This window comes from Lissotriton vulgaris, unplaced genomic scaffold (genome assembly GCF_964263255.1).
Source record: "Lissotriton vulgaris unplaced genomic scaffold, aLisVul1.2 SCAFFOLD_1226, whole genome shotgun sequence".
NCBI classification, from domain to species: domain Eukaryota; kingdom Metazoa; phylum Chordata; class Amphibia; order Caudata; family Salamandridae; genus Lissotriton; species Lissotriton vulgaris.
In genome coordinates this window covers 626,176-649,379 of record NW_028253029.1, presented here as the reverse complement: position 1 = coordinate 649,379, position 23,204 = coordinate 626,176, and the positions used below count along the sequence as shown (strand labels likewise).

Genomic DNA, 23,204 nt, shown 5'->3' with positions numbered 1-23,204 from the left:
TGGGTTTTGGAGTACAGGGGTATTTTAAGGGTTCAGGGCTAGGTTTGGGTTTTGGGGTACAAGGGTATTTTTAGGGTTCAGGGCTAGGTTTCGGTTTTGGGGTAGAGGGGTATTTTTAGGGTTCAGGGGTAGGTTTGGGTTTTGGGGTACAGTGGTATTTTTAGGGGTTTAGGGATGGGTTTAGGTTTTGGGGTACAGGGTATATTTATAGGGTTAAGATGGGTTAGTGTTTAAGGGTGTTGGGGTATTTTAAGGAGTACGGGTGGGTTATGATTATGGGGTGCTGGGGTATTTAAAGGGATCAGGGTGGGATTCGTTTTTAGGGTGTAAAGGGTAATAAAATAAAATAATAAATAAAAATAATATAAATAATGCAATTTAAAAGAATAAATGTTTCAATTAAATTTAAAAAAATGTATATATATATATATATATAAATACACATATATACAAACATATATTTGATGTTTTAATAATGTACTTTTACAATGTATATGACTTTACCACACATGTATTTGCGTTATAATGGCATGCGTGATAAAGTCATATGCGTTGTAAAAGTTTTAAAAATGATGTCTTTGCGGAGTAATAGTCCCGCGTTATAAAAATTGCGGAGTGATGGTATGCGGGATGTTGGTTTGCGGAATATCATCACATGTTCCCGGGGGAGTGATAGTCCCTTTCTTGCTATTTCCGTGGAGGCGGGCCTAGTGTCCGGATGTGCGTGGCGCGAGGCCTGTGCGCAACAGAAGTGGAAAATCTCCAATGTGCACTTCAGGTGTCACCGGAAGTTAAGGCGAGATTACATTTCCTGCACAATGGCCCCTGTTTGCGCTCCTTCCAGCCCTTGGGAATAGCGCCATGCCTGACCTCCATACAGTAAAGCAGGTGCACTTCACTGGGAGCGCCGGGCAAGCACACCCGGAGCTGGAATGTACAGAACCTGGGAAGAAAAAACAATGAAATATTGGGCACAATGCTCGTTTTTTTTCCGTAATCCCGTGCCCCGCACACGCCCACGCCCCCAGCACACGCCCACAGCACACGATATGAGACATGGCATGAAGGGCGGAACGTACCACATGCCCCCAGCGTTTGTCACGCCCCCAGCACATGCCCACAGCACAACGCAGACACGCCCACAACGGACTACTTTGCTGGCAACGGTTCTTTTACCTTTTAAATGTATATGGTGGGCGTCTGCATAGCCTATGTCCTTCTGCTGCAACTGCCCTTTCCAACGCTATATTGGGTGTTGCGATTGGTGCTGTGGTTCCTACGATTTCCCGCCTCAAAGGTTTGGGCTCTCTCTTTATTATATTAGTATAGAATGTTTTAGTCTATACTACTATTATAAAGAGAGAACTTGCACCTTTTGGCCAGGTAAACTCGGGAACCACAGCGCCAATCTACACACCCGATACATCTATGAAAATGTCAGGGTGTGTAGATGGACATAGGCTATATAAATGTTTTAAAAAGTAAATTAAAAAAATTAAGTTTGTAAACAAAGTAGTCCCCTGAAAGTAGCGCCGGCCGGGACCTAGCGCTGGCCGCTACGCGACGTGCGTGATGACGGAAGGAGGAGGGCGGTGCAGTGATGAGCAGCTGTGCAGTGAGGAGCGGCGGCACAGGTAAGGAAAGGGAAACTGAGACTGTGTGATACAGGGGGAGGCAAGAAGGAGGCAGCAGTAAATGAAAATGTCGGAGCGCGAGTGAATCGGGGCGGGAGGGAGGCGCGAGTGAGTCGGGGCGGGAGGGGGGCGCGAGTGAGTCGAGGCGGGAGTGAGTCGGGGGCGGGAGGGGGAGGCGAGTGAGTCGGGCGGGAGGGAGTCGGTGCGGGAGGGGGTCGGGGCGGGAGCGGGTGTACTGCCCCCAGCCCCTTTCTGCCCCAGGCAACGCTGGGGCGGGCTGCTAGTAATATATAAAGTGCAAATCATGTATAAATATGTTCTACTGTAACGTAAGAAAAGGATTATTGCAAAGTGAATTTTGTTAGGAAAATTATAAATGAACACATTGAACAAATAAGGGCCTAATTATGATGCGGTAAGAAACGGCTCCAACCGCATCGTAATATGCCGTTTGGATTCCTTTCCGACCGACCCATTACGATGGATTCCGTCGGAAAGGAATGCGAATGGCCATTCCGACAGGCTTGGAGAGCACGTCCGTCAGTCGGAATGCAGCAAGTAATCTTGAGGGAGGCTCATTCTGCCCAAGGAATTACGATGTCGGGATTACACAGCCTTTCTGTTCTGGCCTTTCTGACACAGAAAGGCTGTTGGATCATGACTTTTGGGGCCCCCAGCAGGACCCCCTTGAATGTGCGGCCTCCGCTTGAAGGCCCTTTTGTTGCCAGCACCTTGTGGCAGGCTCCTTGATGTGCCTGCCACATGGTGCAGGGATGAACTGCGCCTTGCATTTTACAATGGGAGCATGCATTCCAGCCGGCCTGCATGCTACCATTGTAAAGTATAGGAGTGCCACTGAGACAATGTCGGCCGGAGGAAGCTATGCCCGACATTGTAATGAGGCCCTAAGTCTGCTACTGTTGTATATTTGTTGTCTTTTGTTTTGTTGTCCACTGCTTTTTTGCTGAAACTCATTGCAAGTGATGAAGCGAGTTTTAGAAATTAAATGCGTTTTTGACTCGCAGAGTTAAACTTCCATAATGAATTAATAATATTAATGAGTTTATGCATGATTTGTACTAATTCAACCTAGTTTAATATGCATTCACAAACATATGGGGATTAACATTATGTGCTCTTTGTTGCATTTGTGAGTTTGTTGAAAAATAATAAATTAACTTTGTCTATTTGTTTTGTCAACATTAATTGCGGCTGTTTGAATAATGGCATGTGCTTATTTTAAATGTGCTTTCGTCTATGTTGTGTCTTTTATGTGGCAAAGGCTTGTGGAGAATCTAATTGTGCTTAACGCTAGATAACATAATCTAATGGGTTAACATTAGTGAAGGGGGTGGGGAACAGAATGACTTTCATTACTCAAATTAATTAAAGTTTTGTGTTTCTTTGCATACTAGTTCTTCGAAAAAGAGGCCTGAGGCCTAGCTTTTAAATGGGTGTTTGGAATCCTGTTGTGATGAGCCGAGCACAGCAAAAGAATGTAAAAATGTTTGTCACATTCATAATCGTCAGTAAACAAAAATGAGGAACTGTGCAAGATGTGCTCCGTGTTGTATATTTTCAAAGGACAGGAAGCGGCAGAAAAGCCAAGCTGAGGAAGCAGCAAACTGATATTTAATAAGTTGTTGCAAAAACCTCAGAAGCTAATGTCGCTTGTGGACAATGGACAAAGACGTTTTAGAAAGGCACGATTTTGGATCGCAAGAGCTATGAGCTCACATGAACTGACAGTTGACAGCCAATCAAATTGCTAAATGTCACAGAAAAAAATATTCTTTTAGTTAGTTTAAGATGGAGAAAAGGTATAAAACTTGGCCCCTTGTGAGGAGGAGCTTTGATGGCTCGTTCCTGAATCCTGAAGGGCGTGAGATGCTGTCGGACTTTTGACTCACGTAAGGTAAAACCGAACTAATGACTTTCCTTTTAGGTTTTAACAAGTTTAGTCAGGGAAATAGAATTTAGGGAATGAGAATCCTTTCTGCTTAAATACTTCTCATGTTGATTCGTTTTGAACTGACAGTCTAATGTGCATTTAATTAATAAAATGATGCTTACTTTATGCTAATAAAGAAGATTTCCTAATTAAAAATGCTTTATATTTGAAAATAAAGTTAATAAAATAGATTTTGAAATGACAAGCTGGTCTTGTTTATTTTGAGTCTAGTTACCATCCGTTAATCCATTGCCTAGGTGTGACTTAATTAAATGTTTTCATTTTATAAACATTATAATGATAACCTGCAGTTGTATATAAATGTAAATAGTTCTGAAAATAGATCCGATTAATTAGGTCACATGATTCAGTTGGCCAATACTTGTCTCAGTCATTTATGGGCCATGTGAAGAGTTTATGATAAATGGTGAGTATCATGGTGTTGGGTAGTGCTATTGAGACAGAATTTCTATAGGGCCGCTGGATCATTTCTCTGGTAGCAGAGGATGGTTACTATGGTAACTGACATGCTACATGTAGATACAAAGGATACATGTTTAACACATGTTAAGTTTGTCCAGTTGTTATATGTAGTCGAAAGGTTTTTTTCAGCAGTGTGAAAATTCCTGGTTGGGTGCCGGCAGAAGTAGTGTAACAGGTGAAGTTACACAGTTCATTTGTTCTGTTTTAAAGTAGTGGTATTGACATATCACTAGTGTTGTGGACGTAAAGCACAAGTTTAGGGATTTTAGGTATGACAGGTTGAATGCATAGTGAGGATTGCCTATGAAATCGTAGCTTTGAGAATAGGGACTAGGAGCCTGTTTTAAAACTCGCTGTGAAAAGAGTAGTAGGATTTTTCCAAGCTTGAGTGAAGGGTAAGGAAGCGTCGTCTATTCTTACTGGTGAATGAGGATTTTCCATTGGCAGGTTAAAGTCCTACCAAAGTTAATTATGCATACATGGTTAGGGTTTTCCGTTTGAATGTGTATAATTGATTTTGTGAGAATAGCGTTGTCTATTTCACGAGAGTGAGAACTCGAATGATTGATAAAAACTATTACTTTATTTAGCGAAACAGACAAATGGTTTGTTTTTCTGTAGTTACTAACTGAATTTCATTGAAAAGAATTTTTTTAAATGGCGCTGTGAAAATGTTTTGTAAAGGAGGGGTGAGTTTGCGGAGCGGAGACAGTGAAGCTGCAGCGGCAGCATACGTCACAGGGTTTGCGCTGTGATTGGTTAACATACGTCACAGCAAGCGCACTGATTGGTTCATGTGACCGAAACGAGCTGTTAGCTGATTGGTCCTTTCTGAAAACAGTATTTCTATTGGTTGAGCAAGGTAGTGACGTGGCTTAACCTGATTGGCTTGTTGGTGAGTTTTGCAAACGGATTGGCTAGAGTAGCGGAACAACAAAGAAATATTTATGATCTTTTCTAAATTGAACGGAATAGTTTTAAATCATGAGTTATTGGTACGGAAAGGAGGAAAAGAAGCCTTCATGGTTTCAGAAATTGAAAAATATATTCAGTCCCGATAAGAAAATTGAAGCTCGTGGTGGAAAATTACTAAATAAGTACAAAACACCCGCAGCATATATGGAAGGTGAATATGGTTATCATACTGTCCTTTGGTTTGAAAATTGGAGGCAATATACCAAAGATGATGGTGTATTAGGATGGCCGGAAGATGGATCATTTAATAATAAAGTTTTAAGAAAACTGAGAGTAAAAATAATGGCTCTTATGCCAAAGCCTAGGCCTACTCAATTTGAGGCTTTAGTTGAATGGGAGGTTCAAATGATGAAACTTGAACAAGAGAACAGAGGAATATCAAGGGGCCCAAAATTAGACATAAATAGGGAAACTCATCAAGATAGAGTACGTCGTTGGAGAAAAGCCGATATGTATGATGGTTTGTACCCAGTAAGAGAGATGGTTACTGAAACACCAGGTCAAAAGAATACCCGAAAGAGAGGTCATCTTGATGAAGAATTAGATGATGCAGTTTTAGAAGAAAGTTTTATTACAAATCGTAATCTGCCACCCTATCAGCCAAATTATTCACAGTCTACCCCGAGGGTTTCTTCAGGAACCTCTCCTAGTGCACCTCCTAGAGAAGCTGATGAAAATTAACCTAGATTTTTAAAGTTACCTGGAAGAGTAGAGACAAGAAGTAATTCTAATACTCTAAGAATAAACAAAAATTATCCTGAGATTCCAGAACAGGGAAATGAATTCCAGAGGAATGTAAAAAGAACAGAGGGACTTGGAAATGTACCAGAAGTTTCAGAATATTTAAGGGCAAAAGAGGAATTAATACAGCCATTAACAAAAGGGATGGAAGCAGTGACAGTACCAGTAACAATTGGTCCTGTTGTACTGGTTTTTGATCAAGGAGAACATAGACATTCAGCTCTGACTGTTCCATTAAATGCAGAAATTCAGAAAGTAGCTGAAACATTTTATATAGAGTTATCAGAAATACATCGAGAAAAAACAATGCCAGATTTAACTTTTAATAAAAATTTGTCAAATGGTCAGATACCATCTGTTGCAGGATCTGATTCTGGATCTTCAGAAAAGAGCATGAATAGAAAGGATTTAATACAGACTTCATTAACCCCACAAGTTCCCGAATCCAAACAGCTTGATGTTGCAAAATTGAAAGCAGATTTGGAAGAATTAATAATTGGCACAATTGGGACTGACTGTTTAAAGCAATATCAGAATGATGAATTGTTATTTATCTGTAAGAGTATACAATGGAAAACGAAAAACAAATATGATCAATTTGAAGAAGTGGCTGCTGAATTAGACATAGATTTGAGTAGACAGAAACAACTGCAAAAACATTACAGAGTGGATTTTTCTGAAAAAGATATTGAAAATTTAAATACCACAGGTAGGATAACCCATGTAAAAGAATTAATTGTGTTTTTAAAAAGATTAGGTGAATTAAGTAAATGGAGAGTGAATTGACAAAGAAAAGAGAAGAAGAAAAAAGAGAAAGAGGGGAAGTTGTAACTGAGTTTCCTATGAGGGAAATAGCTGGTGGAGGGTACGTTCATGTCCCATGGACAAAGCAAGACATTTTACTCTTTACAAATGATTTTCCTCAGCTGAGAGAAAAGCCAGTAGAATGGTATCGTCAGGTAGACAGATTCATTAAAGTTTCAAAAGTTCTGTGGATTGATCTTGATGGATTCTTTGACATTGTTGTCCCATCAGATCTTTGGACAGAATGTAAAATTTCTGTAAGTTGGCCTAAAGAAGAACCAGCTCGAAATAAAATAACAGGTGCTCCTTCAGCTGATGTCATGGATATCTATGACAAGGTAATTGTGTGGCTGAAAAACAAGAATCCTCCAAAAGAAGTAGATTGGGCTAAAATTGACAGAACAAATCAAGAACCAAAAGAGTCAGTACATTCATTTTATGAAAGATTACTGCTGGTATTTAAACAATACAGTGGTTATGAAAAATTAAGTGAAAAGGACATGAGCCATTTCATATACAGGTTTGTTTATGGCTTGAGACCTGAAATTGGTGAGATGATTAGAAACTGAATTGTCGGCTGGCAATCTCTTGCAGTTGATAACATTCTGAGAAAAGCAAAATACTGCAGTGATGAGATAGATGCAAAGCAGAAGAAACTTAAGGAAAAAGCAATGTGGGCACAGGTAAAGGTAGCTGAACAGCAAATAGCCACCGTAGAAAAGAAAAATGTTCAGCAGAATCAAGGCAAATGTAAGAGTAATTTTAACAAACCAAAATTTTGAAGAGTTAAGCAGAAGCTCCCATGTTTTAATTGCGGTGAAATTGGACACTTGAAGCGTGAGTGTAAGAATCCGGTCAGAAATTTTAAAAATACATCAATAAATCCACAGATGCAGAGTGAGATAAATCAACAGCAACAGCTACAGTGACAGTTAAATGAAATAAGTCAGCAGCAACAGCTACAGCGACAGTTAGTGAATCAGCAGAGCCAATTGAATCAGCAGAGCCAATTTCCACAACCACCACTTCCAAATTGTGTGAATGCGCAAAGATTCAGTCCTGAAACAGGATTTTGCGGAGGTGAACAGGTAAATAGATCGCAAAGAGTGAATGTGTCAAATGTTTCTCAACAATTTTGGTTAAAAGAAAATGAAGGGAGTGATTCAGAGGATTACTCATGACGGTGCCTGAGAGAGGAAGAAGAGTGTGTGCTTGGAGCCACTCTTGAGTTAGATCAGTCAGGTCCATTTGTAAATGGTAAAGTGAATGATATAGAAATCACTTTTCTTGTGGACACTGGTGCTACCCGTTCTACTGTTAGATCAGTGGAAATTGAAAACCTTCCTCTCTTTGGTGAGTCCATCCAAGTAGTAGGTGTAGCAAATCAACAGATTAAAACAGATTTAACAGAACCAGTTAAAATTGAAATTGGAAATTACAAAGATAAACACAGATTTGTAGTCTGTAACAGCAGTCCAGTAAACTTGTTAGGGAGGGATATTTTATGCAAAATGAATTGCAAAATATATTGCTCACCGGATGGTATTGAGCTCCAAACTTTAGAAGAAGATGGTCTGTACAAATTAACAATGCTAATGGTTGAAGAAGAAAATAAATTGTTTCCTGCTTTTGATAAAAACAATTTACCTGAGGAGTTGAAAGAGACGGCTAATCCAAAAATCTGGGATTTATCTGGAGATGAAATGGGTTTAATGAAACATGTGGACCCAGTAAAAATTACTGTAAAGCAAGGAATAGATTTTCCAAATATTCCTCAGTATAAAATGAAAGCTGAAACTATTGAGGGTGTCATTCCTGTGATTGAGAAATTCATAAAACAAGGTGTTTTAAAAGAAATTGAGAGCAGCCCATGTAATTCACCGATTATGGGAATCAAAAAACCAAACGGAACTTACAGAATAGTTCAGGACCTAAGAAAGGTTAATCAAATAGTTGTTCCTTGTTGCCCAGTTGTACCAAACCCCGCGGTAATTCTATATCGGATTCCGCATGAGGCAGAATGGTACACGGTCGTAGACCTGTGCAATGCCTTCTTTACAGTTCCACTGCATCCAGAGAGCCAACAAATTTTTGCGTTCAGATTTCAAGATCGTATCTTAGCATGGTGTCATATCCCTCAAGGGTATACTGAGAGTCCATCTATCTTTAATCAGTTGTTAAAAAAATCTTTGGAAGATTTTGATTTGCCTGGAAAATCAACATTGGTCCAGTACATTGATGACCTTCTAGTGGCTGCAAAAACACAAGACAATTCTGTAACAGACACTATTACACTTTTGAATCGATTGGCAGATGAGGGACATAAAGTGTCACCTGCAAAATTACAATATTGCAAGCAAGAAGTAAAATATCTTGGTCACAGAATTGCAAAGGGAATTAGACAAGTGACAATTGAAAGAATAAAAATGATTCGAGCAATATAACCTCCAACAACACAGAGACAAGTCAGAATGTTTTTAGGAATGGTAGGTTATTGTCGCCAATGTATTCGTGGATTTTCAGTAATTGCGAAACCACTACAGAGACTAACAAAAGCAGACATAAAAGATCCGATTACCTTAACAAAAACTGAATTAGAGGCTTTCGAGCAGCTAAAGAAAAGTCTTTGTGAAGCTCCAGCATTGGGGATGCCAGACTATGATAAAGAATTTGAGCTGTACTGCAGTGAAAGGGAAGGTTGTGCATTATCAGTTCTGATTCAGAGACATGGAAAACTGAGAAAGCCAATAGCTTACTTCTCAGCTGTTCTTGATCCTGTTGCAAAAGCATTGCCAGGTTGTTTAACAGCAGTGGCTGCAACAAGTGTAAGCCTTGAGCAAAGTGAAGGAATCATAATGGGGTTTCCTGTAAAAGTATATGTACCTCATTCAGTTGAAACTCTTCTTACCAGAAGCAAGACACAGCACTTATCGAGTAACAGATTGACCAAATATGAAAAGGTTATTCTGGGATCAGATAATGTCTCGATTTCAAGATGTGTGAATTTAAATCCTTCCACCTTGTTGCCTGATGGTGCTATTACTGAAATCAAAAACAAAAACTGATGTTGACCATGAGTGTTTGGGTGTTTTAGAATACTGCACCAAACCTAGAAAAGACATAGAAGATGTGCCCTTGCTAGAGTCAGACTTTGTTTACTTTGTTGATGGCTCCTGCTTAATAACAGATGAGGGTATTCTGAGAGCAGCATATTCAGTTTGCACAGTTGCAGGAGTAGTTGAAGGTTCAACTCTTGAAGGAATTCGTTAAGCTCAAGTTGCAGAATTAATTGCTTTAATTCGTGCATGTGAAAGAGCAAAAGGGAAAAAGGTTACCATAGTGACTGATAGTCAGTATGGATATGGCGTAGTCCATGACTATGGCCAGCTTTGGTCTCAAAGAGGTCATTTAACTTCTGCGGGAACTCCGATCAGGAATGCAAAATTGATCAAGAGATTGATTGATGGCATTCAGTTACCAGAAAAAATTGCTGTTTCAAAATGTGCGGCTCATAAAAAGGGCGAAGACTATATTACTAAAGGTAATTCTTTTGCTGATGAAATTACACGTTACTGTGCGAAAAACAATTTTTCAATTAATCGGGAAAAAGACAATTAACATATTCTGAACTCTCTCATGCTAATATCTGTAGTTGAAACATGGCAAGGAGTAAAAGATCTACAAGATGAGGCAGATGATGAGGAAAAAGACACATGGCTAAAAGCAGGTTGCAGACAAAGGGAAGAAGATGAGGTTTGGGTTTACAAAGATGACAGACCAGTAATGCCAAATTGCATGATTGCTGACATGACACGGATGTACCATGGTCCAGGACATTTAGGAAGAGACTCCATGATTAGGTTATTTAGACAGACATGGTTTAATCCGAAATTTAGGATTATTGCAGAGTCACTTTGCCAGAGATGTTTGATCTGCCAACAAATCAATCCAAACAGAAAAACAGTTGTGAGCATGGGAACCATAGGACGGGAGGGTGGTCCTTGTACCAGATTACAAATGGATTTCATTGACATGCCACCCCACAATAAACTGAGATATGTCCTTGTGATTGTCTGTCTGTTTTCAAGATGGGTGGAAGCGTTCCCAACTCGTCACAATGACTCAGTTACTGTGTCAAAATTACTTTTAAGGGAGATCATACCGAGGTATGGATTTCCAGTTACTGTTGAAAGTGATTGTGGCACACACTTTGAAAACAGATTGCTACAATTGATTTGTGAAGCCCTGAACATAAAACAAAAGCTACACTGTGCATACAGACCAGAAGCGTCAGGTGTTGTTGAACAAATTAATGGGACAATTAAAAACAGAATCGCTAAAATGTGTCTAGCTACAGGAATGAAGTGGACAGATGCACTTCCACTTGTCTTAATGTCTTTGAGAAGCACACCAGATAAAAAGACAGGTTTAAGTCCTCATGACATACTTATGGGGAGTGTAATGAGACAAGCATTTACACCAGTTGGAAAAGTTCTAAGTAGCAATGAAAGTGTAATTATGGAATACTGTAAGAACTTATCTGATGTGGTAACTTCTGTATTCCATCAGGTGGGAACTGATGTGATTTCAAAAGAAAAGGAGCAAGCTCATGATCTGTTACCAGGTGACTGGGTGAGGACAAAAGTTCACCGAAGAAGAAATTGTTTAGTACCCAGGTGGCAAAAAGCAAGACAGGTAATACTAGTCACAACAAATGCAGTTAAATGCAAAGGTTTGAAAAGGTGGGTGCATGCAAGTCACACCATTCGTGTACCATCTCCTGATAATCCTGATGAGGATAGCGACACAACAACTGATTCAGACTCTGAAAAAGAACCTGAAAAGAATCCAGATTCTGAAGATCGACAAGAAGGTCGACATCTGGAAAATTCAGATGCGGATCAGACACTGAATGAAAAAGATCTGGAGATTGTGGTTCTAGATTCAGAAAATAATGAAGATCTGCTTGAAAAAGAAGCAGAAAAAGAACCTGAGTCAGAAGAGAATCAAGGTCAGGAGAGTATTGAAAAGCAGACTGAAAGCTCTGAAAGCAGGAACAAGAATTCTGAAACTGGGAAATTAGAAGTAATTCCACAAGAAGAAGACGAATTACCGAGTACCAGCTACAAGGATTGTGTTCCTAACGGAGTGAAGCTGCCGAGTAAAGAAGATCCTAGATATAAATTTGAAATCTCTGAGACAGATTCGGATGAGAGTGATGAAGAGTCTGAATTAAGAAAATTCAGAAAAAGAGCTTTGAAAGCTGAATGTAATGAGACTGAGCCAAAGAAGAAATTCATTAGGAAAGGAGATAATTGGCCAAAAGATAATCTAAAATTCAAATTGGTGAACATGTCAAAGGAACAGATTAATGAGATATCAAGTCAAAAAGGTGACTCTGATAAGAAAAGTCAAACAGGAAAGAAAATTGAAGTGATTAGCAGTAGGGGAAAGAGACCATTAAAGCCAAACCAAAAGTACAAGTCCCCTGACAGGACCTACATAATTATACCACCAGTAGTGGAAATCAGTAGCAGTAGTCAGGAGGATTTGGAAGAGACCAGTGACATTGATTAGGGTCATTTTTTTAAGGTGAGATTTATTTTTTGCATAATGCTGAAGAAATTGTGTTAGGTGACACAAGGTTGAAGAAATTGTGTTAGCTGGAAAAACACATTGATGTAAGACGCAAGGTCAAAGAAAAGCTGTTAGAGGGTCTCTTAAAAAAAAATTCAAAGGGGAGGTGTATATATATATACTTTTGTACTACTTTAAATTTTTGTTTTTGATTTAAGTGAAAGAAAAACCCTTGTAATAAAAAAGATGCCTATTACTGACAATTCAAGGTGTGCTATTTTTAGAAGATGCTGTAAAATGTCTTCTATTTGCGTATTCTAATAATTTTGTTGGTTAATTTTGGCAGTCGTCTTTCCTTTTGGCATATATAAAGAGGATTACAAGGCTAACATGACAAGCAAAGCTGAAACTAAACAAGCTGTACATGATGTTGCAGGCAAAACTAATAGAGTTATTGAGCACAAACCAGAGATCCACCAAGATAGATCTGTTAGTGATTTTTCTACTAATTCTTTCTCAAGACTCTTGTCAGAATATGTAAAAGTCATGGATGTGAAGGATTGTTATGTTTGTGTGAAGCTTCCTGCTTCAGTTTCAGAGGGGGTTAAGTATAACATGCTTCCCCTTACTTATGGCATTACATGCAGTGTTATAGCTAGCTTGTTCTATCAAACAGGTCGTCTGGAGTATTATTACTCAGATTACGACAACATTTTTGCTAACCTGAAAGTTGTAAATAGCTTAAACAAAGTTAAACCTGCTAAACAGATAAGGGAATTCTTTTTAGTAACTAATGAACTTACCTATGAATATGCAAATAAAAACAATTTAACATGCAAAATGAGAGATGAAGAAAAATCATTCCTGAAATTGGTTGAGGAGAGAAGGGCGATTTATAAGAGAAATGAGATGCTGAAACAAACTAAATCCAAATTTTGGCAGCTCGAGGATGAGAAGCTTAATGGTGGAAATAGTTATGCTGCTATTCACATAGATGATCCTGTTAGTGGAAAATTCTGTATTAGGAGAGACAGCACATTATTAGATAATTATTTTGTGGGAGCTAGTCAATGTGAGGATACTTATCGCATCATAGGGGGATGGGGATTTAAAGGTGGTAAAGACCCAATTTTTCCTGGAATTAATTTTGTTTGTGGGAACAAAGCTTACTTTAGCCTCCCAGACCATTGGTATGGGACGTGTTATCTTGGTTTAGTACAGGAGGGAAAGTTTTTCAGAAATCATGGGTGAAATATTTGGTACAATAATTCCTATGGTGGGAATAACCCTGAATGCAATCAAAATCAGAAAGGTTTCCACAATTGTAGATAGATTGTCCACAGATACCGCAAGTGGTTTTCAATTAGTTAACACAGAACTTGTTGCCACAAGAAGCATGGTTATGCAGAACCGTCTTGCATTAGACATTCTGCTAGCAAAAGAAGGAGGAGTTTGTGGGATTTTACATGTCCAGCATTGCTGTACTTATATCCCAGATAAGAGCCAGAATATAGAGATGCTTATCAAAAATATCACTGAATTTCATTCTGAAATAGAACCCCTGGAAAATGACAATTTTTCAGAACGTCTGAGTAAAAGATTTGCAGCAATTGGAAAATGGTTTCAAGAAATTGGCAGTTCAATCATTGGCAAAATACTTTATCCTGTAATAATCATAGTTATAGTGACTCTTTTGTTAAAAATTAGTTGCATGTTACACAAGAGAAAAAAGCACGTGAGGAAAAAGAGAAGGATTTACAAACTCAGAAAGGCACAGGAGAAGGAGATAGAAATGGAAGAGTTTCGTAGAGCACAATATGGGAGTTGCAAACAAATTGCTGAGACAGGAGTTTAGAAAAACTAACACAGAGAGTGTTCAAAATATGTTGTTTTCAAAATTAAAATTTTGGTAACATTTTTGGGTATTGTTTGGTGATTTTGAAATCACCAGATGAGGGAGTTGATGAAGCGAGTTTTAGAAATTAAATGCGTTTTTGACTCGCAGAGTTAAACTTCCATAATGAATTAATAATATTAATGAGTTTATGCATGATTTGTACTAATTCAACCTAGTTTAATATGCATTCACAAACATATGGGGATTAACATTATGTGCTCTTTGTTGCATTTGTGAGTTCGTTGAAAAATAATAAATGAACTTTGTCTATTTGTTTTGTCAACATTAATTGCGGCTGTTTGAATAATGGCATGTGCTTATTTAAATGTGCTTTCGTCTATGTTGTGTCTTTTATGTGGCAAAGGCTCGTGGAGAATCTAATTGTGCTTAAAGCTAGATAACATAAACTAATGGGTTAACATTAGTAAAGGGGGTGGGTAACAGAATGACTTTCATTACTCAAATTAATTAATGTTTTGTGTTTCTTTGCATACTAGTTCTTCGAAAAAGAGGCCTGAGGCCTAGCTTTTAAATGGGTGTTTGGAATCCTGTCGTGATGAGCCGAGCACAGCAAAAGAATGAAAAAAAAGTTTGTCACATTCATAATTGTCAGTAAACAAAAATGAGGAACTGTGCAAGATGTGCTCCGTGTTGTATATTGTCCAAGGACAGGAAGCAGCAGAAAAGCCAAGCTGAGGAAGCAGCGAACTGATATTTAATAAGTTGTTGCAAAAACCTCGGAAGCTAATGTCGCTTGTGGACAATGGACCAAGACGTTTTAGAAAGGCACGATTTTGGATCGCAAGAGCTATGAGCTCACATGAACTGACAGTTGACAGCCAATCAAATTGCGAAATGTCACAGAAAAAAGTATTCTTTTAGTTAGTTTAAGATAGAGAAAAGGTATAAAACGTGGCCCCTTGGGAGGAGCTTTGCTGGCTCGTTCCTGAATCCTGAAGGGCGTGAGATGCTGTCGGACTTTTGACTCACGTAAGGGAAAACCGAACTAATGACTTTCTTTTAGTTTTTAACAAGTTTAGTCAGGGAAATAGAATTTAGGGAATGAGAATCCTTTCTGCTTAAATACCTCTCATGTTGATTCATTTTGAACTGACAGTCTAATGTGCCTTTAATTAATAAAATGATGCTTACTTTTTGCTAATAAAGAGGATTTCCTAATTAAAAATACTTTTTATTTGAAAATAAATTTAATAAAATAGATTTTGAAATGACAAGCTGGTCTTGTTTATTTTGAGTCTAGTTACCATCAGTTAATCCATTGCCTAGGTGTGACTTAATTAAATTTTTTCATTTTATAAACATGATAATGATAAACTGCAGTTGTATATAAATGTAAATAGTTCTGAAAATACATCCGATTAATTAGGTCACATGATTCAGTTGGCCAATACTTGTCTCAGTCATTTATGGGCCTTGTGAAGAGTTTATGATAAATGGTGAGTATCGTGGTGTTGGGTAGTGCTATTGAGACAGAATTTCTATAGGGCCGCTGGATCACAAGAAATAAACTTCTCTGGCAGCTGTTCACTGCAGTGAGTGTGTTCTTTCTGGATTCAGTATTTTTGAAATATTTACGACAGGCTCGTCAATTGCCTTCCCAGCAGCTATGCTGAAGGAAGTGAGACGATTATTGCTGGAATATGTTGTTTTCATATCTATCTATCTATCTATCTATCTATCTATCTATCTATCTATCTATCTATCTATCTATCTATCTATCTATCTATCTATCTATCTATCTATCTATCTATCTATCTATCTATCTATCTATCTATCTGTCTGTCTGTCTGTCTATCTATCTATCTATCTAGCTAGCTATCTAGCTATCTAGCTAGCTAGCTATCTACCTAATCTGTATATATATATTTATCTATAGTATATATAAGATTAGTTTGCACAATATCTGTCTCTCGCTCAGCCTACCTGGTACGTTTTTGGCGTGCTAAGTTTTATACTGATCAGCGCAGGGACAAAACGTTAGGTTTGAGTAAACTTTATGACTTATTTTTCATTTTTCCTGCAATAGGCAACTTTCTCAGCTGTAACAAAATTGTCAATTGGTTTTACCCCAATCCCTGCATTAAAGTAGAACTTCAATCAGCAATCTCCCTTTTTGTATTATAAACCCACTCAGTAGTTTTGAGATTTTTGCATTTAACCACTGTGTTATTCAGGCTTAAAATGGTTGCATTTTAGAGATATAATGGCATTTAAACCAGCAAGCATGAAAGCCACATCTTCTGTCAATTACTTTCGAATGTTTCATAAACTATGATGGGGTTATGAAGGGCTTGAAATATTTTTTGTGCCACATTTCAATTTGGGAACTCTCCTAAACCCACGAGCTTCACACCAGGCAAATAATTGTCATAGAGAAAAAGAGAGGCACTATGGCCAGTTCTCATCCGCAAAATGGGTAGAGAGGTACCCAAAAGAATTAAACCATAGCTCATACAACAGAAAAACGCATTTGAAGGAGAATACATTAGTGAAATGCAAATCACAATGAAGAGCACAAAACTGCCTTTTTGAATTCTGAAATAGGTGCCATTTTCTCATGCGTGTAAGGTTCTGTGAATACACAATATTACTAACCCATAAATAAAAGTGAGTACAAATATAAGGCACCAGCTTAAGCACGGTTAAAGGACAAAGAAAGGACAAAGAGAGTGAAAAGGAGAAAGGCACATGCAAATATTTGGGGAACAATACTAAAACAATTTTCATACAGACCGACCTGACAAATAAATAATAATTCAGAAGTTTGGCTCAATGGTTGCAAGAAATGTCTGAATTTGAAACAAAGGTCAGGCCCTGCTTCCAACTACTATGAGGCACTGGTGTGAGGGCACAGGGACTGGCTACAGGTCAAGCCCATGGTCCAACCCCACAGCATAGGTCAGGAAGCCATGCTTGGAAGGAGTTAGACAGGAGGTTGTAGGGCGCACGGCCTAATCAAGGGTATGTCTTTTTCTTCAACCTCCACCATGCATGTCTAAATGGGGTGTGCAGTGGGGTATGGACATAAACACATAAAGAAATGCAGACTCGTCAGCATCCAACCCCATTATATTCAGGTGGTGGGACCTTGACCATGGCTCCGTTTGCTAATCTTCCTTAAATAAAATGATGGAAGGCACAGCTAAGTAATGGTATGGTTTAGGTAGTTCTACCAATATAACATTCTCACAGGAAATACTTGGATAAATGCAGAAAACACTGTACCAGGCGTGTTATGGTTCCAAAACAAAACCTAAAACCCTTGGATTGACCAGTGACAGTCTGCTACACTAATCATAACTGACGACCCATCATGAATCCATAACTTGCCCCAGACTGGCCTTCTCATGACCACATACATGATGTGATAGATGTCATCACAAACTGCTTCAAAGATATTCCAGTATCATTTAATTTCACCTAAATATTGAAAGTATCAGTGATCTCAATACTGGTGCATATCATTTCTAAGGATATTTGTTATTATTTAAGGATATATTGTTTCAGGTCCAATTGTTTATTAGTATAAATATTGTGAGGTCACAAACCACCCAGTTGGGTGTGGGTTGTGATTTACATATGCTTTTCCCTATTGATCCACCTCCAACTTTCAGACATTGATTTGAGCCTGCACATTATAGCACCAAACCAACAAGGATGCATGATGATATGGTTGTACACAATAACTTGGGATTACACACTCCATCTTTGGAACATAAAAGGTAAACTTCCCTTTATTATAAATTGATATTTTAACTTATAGATTTAGAATATCTGGAAAATCTGATATTGTGGCATATCTTTCTACTTAGATATAGAACTGCATACAGGAACAGTTTCATCAGGATTCGTTTATTGTATCCTATCATCAAAATGAATAACTTTATATCCATGTAATCATCAACGGCAATTTGTGCACCATTTTTGTATGTACTTATTTTGAAAAACAGTATTGAACCACTCAACAACAAAAAAATATGAGATGTCTGTGTCCTGCCTGGTTATATTTCAGTTCACCATGGGGACTTCTAGGAAGCTGCTATCATAGCTACAAGCCCTATGGCTCTGCAGTGTGGAGTACTTAGTCATGGTTTTGCAGTGGTCTAGATGCAGATTTCTAATTTACAGAGTTAGCGTGTGCAGGCTTGGGCCCCACTAATGTGATTACAGGTGCATGCAGGCTTGGGCCCCACTAATGTGGTCACAGGTGCATGCAGGCTTCGGCCCCACTAATGTGGTTACAGGTGCATGCAGGCTTGGGCCCCACTAATGTGATTACAGGTGCATGCAGGCTTGGGCCCCACTAATGTGATTACAGGTGCATGCAGGCTTGGGCCCAACTAATGTGATTACAGGTGCATGCAGGCTTGGGCCCAACTAATGTGGTCACAGGTGCATGCAGGCTTGGGCCCAACTAATGTGGTCACGGGTGCATGCAGGCTTCAGCCCCACTAATGTGGTTACAGGTGCATGCAGGCTTGGGCTCAACTAATGTGGTCACATGTGCATCCAGGCTTGTGCCCCACTAATGTGGTTACAGGTGCATTCAGGATTGCTCCCTACAGATGTGGTCACAGGTGCATGCAGGCTTGCTCCCCACTGATGTGGTCACAGGTGCATGCAGGATTATTTCCCAATTGATGTGGTCACAGGTGCTTGCAGGCTTGCTCCCTACGGATGTGGGTACAGGTGCATGCAGGCTTGTGCCGCATGTCTGTGATTAAAGGTGCATGCAGGCTTGAGCTGCATGTATGTGGTTAAAGGTACATGCAGGCCTGCTCCCCAAAGATGTGGTTACAGGTCCATGCAGGCTTGTGCCCCACTGATGTGGTCACAGATGCATGTAGGCTTGTTCCCCACTGATGTGGGTACATGTGCATGCAGGCTTGTTCCCCACTGATGTGGTTATAGGTCCATGCAGGCTTGTTCCCCACTGACGTGGTCACAGGTGCATGCAGGCTTGTTCCCCACTAATGTGGTTATAGGTCCATGCAGGCTTGTTCCCCACTGACGTGGTCACAGGTGCATTCAGGCTTGTTCCCCACTGACGTGGTCACAGGTGCAGGCAGGCTTGTTCCCCACTAATGTGGTTACAGGTGCATGCAGGCTTGTCCCCCACTGATGTGGTACAGGTCCATGCAGGCTTGTTCCCCACTGACGTGGTCACAGGTGCATGCAGGCTTGTTCCCCACTAATGTGGTTACAGGTGCATGCAGGCTTTTCCCCACTGATGTGGTTATAGGTGCATGCAGGCTTGTTCCCCACTGATGTGGTTACAGGTCCATGCAGGCTTGTTCCCCACTGATGAGGCCACAGGTGCATGCAGGCTTGTTCCCCACTAATGTGGGTACAGGTGCATGCAGGCTTGTGCCACATTCATGTGGTTACTGGTGCATGACTAAAATTAGCAAAGAAGATGTGGTGTGATTAGTACTGCATCCATTTGTACTGTTGTCATAGACAGTAGAGTGTCACATTGAGGGAATTTCACTGGTCCCTAGGGCACCTGCTTTGCGTGCCCTAGGGACATTTTGAAATTACAGAAGGGGCTGCAGACACATTTGTAGCCCCTTCCATAATACCGATGGTGCTGGTGCACAAAGGCAGCGCTATCTTCATGGTGCATTCCCTCATTTACATGGGGGCGTGCCCCATGCAAATGAGGGAATCCCTTCTCTTCGGTGCCGCACGGTATTACAGACGAGAGTGAATAGGCAAAGAAGTCTTCAGGAGTCAGTGGGCCTCCTGACTGCAGCCCTTTGGAGGGGGGAAAGGTGATCCAATAAATCCCGCAGACATCCCCTTGCAGGCAGGTGCAGTCCCTGACTGCACCTGCCTCCAAGGGGATCTCTAATCCCCCGTCAAAGTGCAGGCGGTTTGCCTCCTGCACTTTGAAAACATGGATCAGCTTGAAAGCAGCCACTCTGTTTTTCACAGGAATGTGCTGCCCCCCAGGCAGCCTGAACTCGCAGCTGCCCTGGGGGGCCTACCTGGGGGTAGCGCATCCACCCTAATACGACGCATTTTTCTTGACTTCGCCGGGCATACCTTTTAAAAGGTGCGCCTGCTGCAATCAAGTAAAATGCGCCATATGTGAAAAGTGGCCCAGGAGTCTGAAGAAAGGGAGCACGCAAAAGGCAAGTAGAAATGGATAGGCACAAAACGGTTATGGGTTACATTGTTGTTGTTCATTAAGGAGTTGAGGTGTAATAGCGGCAATTGGGAACTTTATCTTTGCACTCATATCTTTTTAAGGGAATTCACGCCCAATTGGTGGGAGGGTTTACCTGTCCCAGTGTGCACTCCACCCCACCGAGGAAATCATCATCACGGGGGCCGATGCTGCAGTGCCCATGGATGTCGTACACTTCGAAGCGCAACTTCTGAACCTCCTCAAAGTAGTAGTCCACGGTAAAGACCTTGGAGAAGACAGGGTGCAGGTTACTCTTAATGACCTCCGTCCTGTCCACCTGGAAAGAGAAGCAGAAGAGTGTCAAACTGTGTACTCATGAAGCAGTCAGGCATTCAAGTGGTATGAAAGACGGTTATACAAGATGATGTGAATCTCACGTGCGGTCCCCCAAAGCATCACCTGATTCCGAGGACCAGCACTCAAGATGGTCAAGAGCAGTGCATTCTTTCCAATGGTTATATCAAACCAAAGACCATCAATCATCTCCCTTGAAGCCCTTCTTAATGAGTGAACCAAGAGTGTGGCATGGCCAATAGTATTCTTAGTTTACCTCAGACTCTATGAAGCCACGACTGGTTGGGCATGTCTACCGAGACCTTCCATTCCCACCATCGAGTAAGGACTCTCTGGGCTGTGTTTATATAGTGGTACATCCCATTTACCTAACTTAATATGAAGCAACAATGGGCTGGACCCCTCTTGTGATACCTCACTCTTACTTAAGTCATGCTGGACTGAGAATGTCTAGTGATACATTTGGTCATCCCACTGCTATTAATATCACCTGGAGCACAGCTTTTCAAGTAACCAGTTCATGTCACCTCCCTCTTATTGAAGTCATGTTGGAACGAATGCGGATAATGGCTGTTTCTGTCACCCATTATTATAGACTTATAGCCCGCCGTAGCGGGCTATACCGGCTATTAAATGCCCGCTGAATCGTTAAAGGCCGAGCCGAAGGCGAGGGACTTTAACGAAACAGCAGGACTTTAATAGCCGGTAAAGCCCTGCTACGAAGGGCTATAAGGCTATTAGAACACTCTGCCACTAGAGGGCAGAATGTTCTAACAAATTAAACAAAGGGTTCTCGAAGCTCGAGGGGATATAAATCCCCTCGAACTTCGAGAAGCCTTTATAGAACATTGGAATGTTGCTCTGCGGGCCTTTGCCGGCCCGTAGAAGCAAGGAGCACTCCATTGTCTGCAATGGAGCTCCCAACATTCCAATGTTCTAATAAGGCATAATAGCTTTGCACTATTTAAGGACACATCCCTGTCAATCAAACAAATGAGTGACGCCATAATGGGCTGGGCATGTCTAGTGATACATTGGCTTCAACCCATGTTTTGATACATTCAGGGACATCCTCTTCAGAAAGTAGAGAATTTCTCTGAGTGAAACTCGAGGAGGCATATGATGGTTTACCAGCACCATCGGACCTGGAATTACCAATTTCCTCAGTAATTCCTCATTCCTCAGAGGAACTTCAGGGTTCCACACGTAATCGGTGATGAATCTGCCCCATTCAGTTACAGGTTCAAGTACCACAGTATCAGTAACTATTGGGAGGGTGCAAACTTAACAGGGCTGAAACCAGGCCACTCATAATGAGGGCCTTAGTTAAAACACTGATGGCTTGTCATAGCTAGCAATACATTCCCAGTATCTCCCTTGGTATCAACGCTGTGTATGTCTAATGGCGACAAATGAGTAAAAACTAAAAAAAAATCTAATAAAGATTGTAGGCATTAAAGATAGAATGAACAAATGATAAATGCTTGATATTTGTGGTACAATATAATATATAGGAATTAAACTAAAAATGTAACCATAAAGTCAAACCTCATAAAATAACATTTATTTATTTAGAAGTTTTATAAAACACTGGCCCTTGCCTGGGGGTACTTTAAAACACTGTGGGGCAGATTTACAAGAATTGACGCATCTCTGCATATTAGCAGAGATCCGTCAGTTAATTTGCGTCACGCAAAAAAAACCTTGCGCCACCATAGATGCGTTGCATTTACAATGCGACACGCCGTGTCGCATGGATTGACAGATGCATGACGCATCTGTTGGCGTAAAGGCAACGCATTGCTGGAATCATGTTGCAAGCATGACGCAACTCCAGCAATGCTTAGGAATGGTCATTCCTATTATGCTGTGTCTCTTCTTACGCCTGCTTCAAGCAGGCGTAAGGTTTTGACTCAGTGGTGTCATAAAAGTGATGCAGTGAAATCTTGTAGATTTCCCTACGTCACTTTTATGAGACTTTCTTACTTCGGAACGCCCACCCTGCATACATTATACCTGACGCAGGTATAATGCGACGCAGGGCTTTACAACGTGACGCATCTCCCTAGACGTTGTCACGTTGTAAATGTGTTGCAACGTGGCGCATTGTTTACGACGCCGCTGCATCACAAAAGTAACCCAACGGCGGCGTAAAAGTGTTGCAAGGGGCTGGTAATTCTGCCCCTGAACTTCAAGACAAAATTCTTAAAACCAATGCATACGTCATGAAATGGCCTCGTGGCTGTACTCCTGTGAAATTAAAACACAATTACTTAATTTAGCACATCGAAACTGCAACTCGCAGTAGCCACATGTCAACATTGGTCACAGGATTTGCTCGTCTCTGACACTAAGACGAATCACGCTTTGGCACCTGAGAAATGACGCCTGTAAATGTGCTTGCTCAACAGAAACTATTTACATTGCTGTCACCCAGGAAGGCCTTTTTCTAGTTCCCAAGAGGTCTGCTAAGGCACCTGCTTATAGTTTTGGCCAGAATTCAGTCATGTGATTAATACTTGAAGCTTGTGCGCAGCCCGGTCTGAATTTGGGTCCTGTCTTCCCTTGAAGAGCATTACTCGACTTCCAGCTGGAGGGGATCACCTTTTCGAATTATTCTTTAATTCACAAGCT

General features: G+C 40.4%; 1 protein-coding gene across 1 annotated transcript in view; it reads right to left on the bottom strand.

Annotated features, from left to right (window-relative positions):
• The window catches only part of LOC147661186 (copine-7-like), a 398,468-nt gene that overhangs the window by 23,883 nt on the left and 351,381 nt on the right, over nt 1–23,204 (bottom strand). Inside the window, exon 3 of the mRNA XM_086951257.1 lies at nt 20,371–20,553. Coding sequence (XP_086807383.1) covers nt 20,371–20,553 — 183 coding nt within the window. The remainder of the gene's footprint in view (nt 1–20,370; nt 20,554–23,204) is intronic.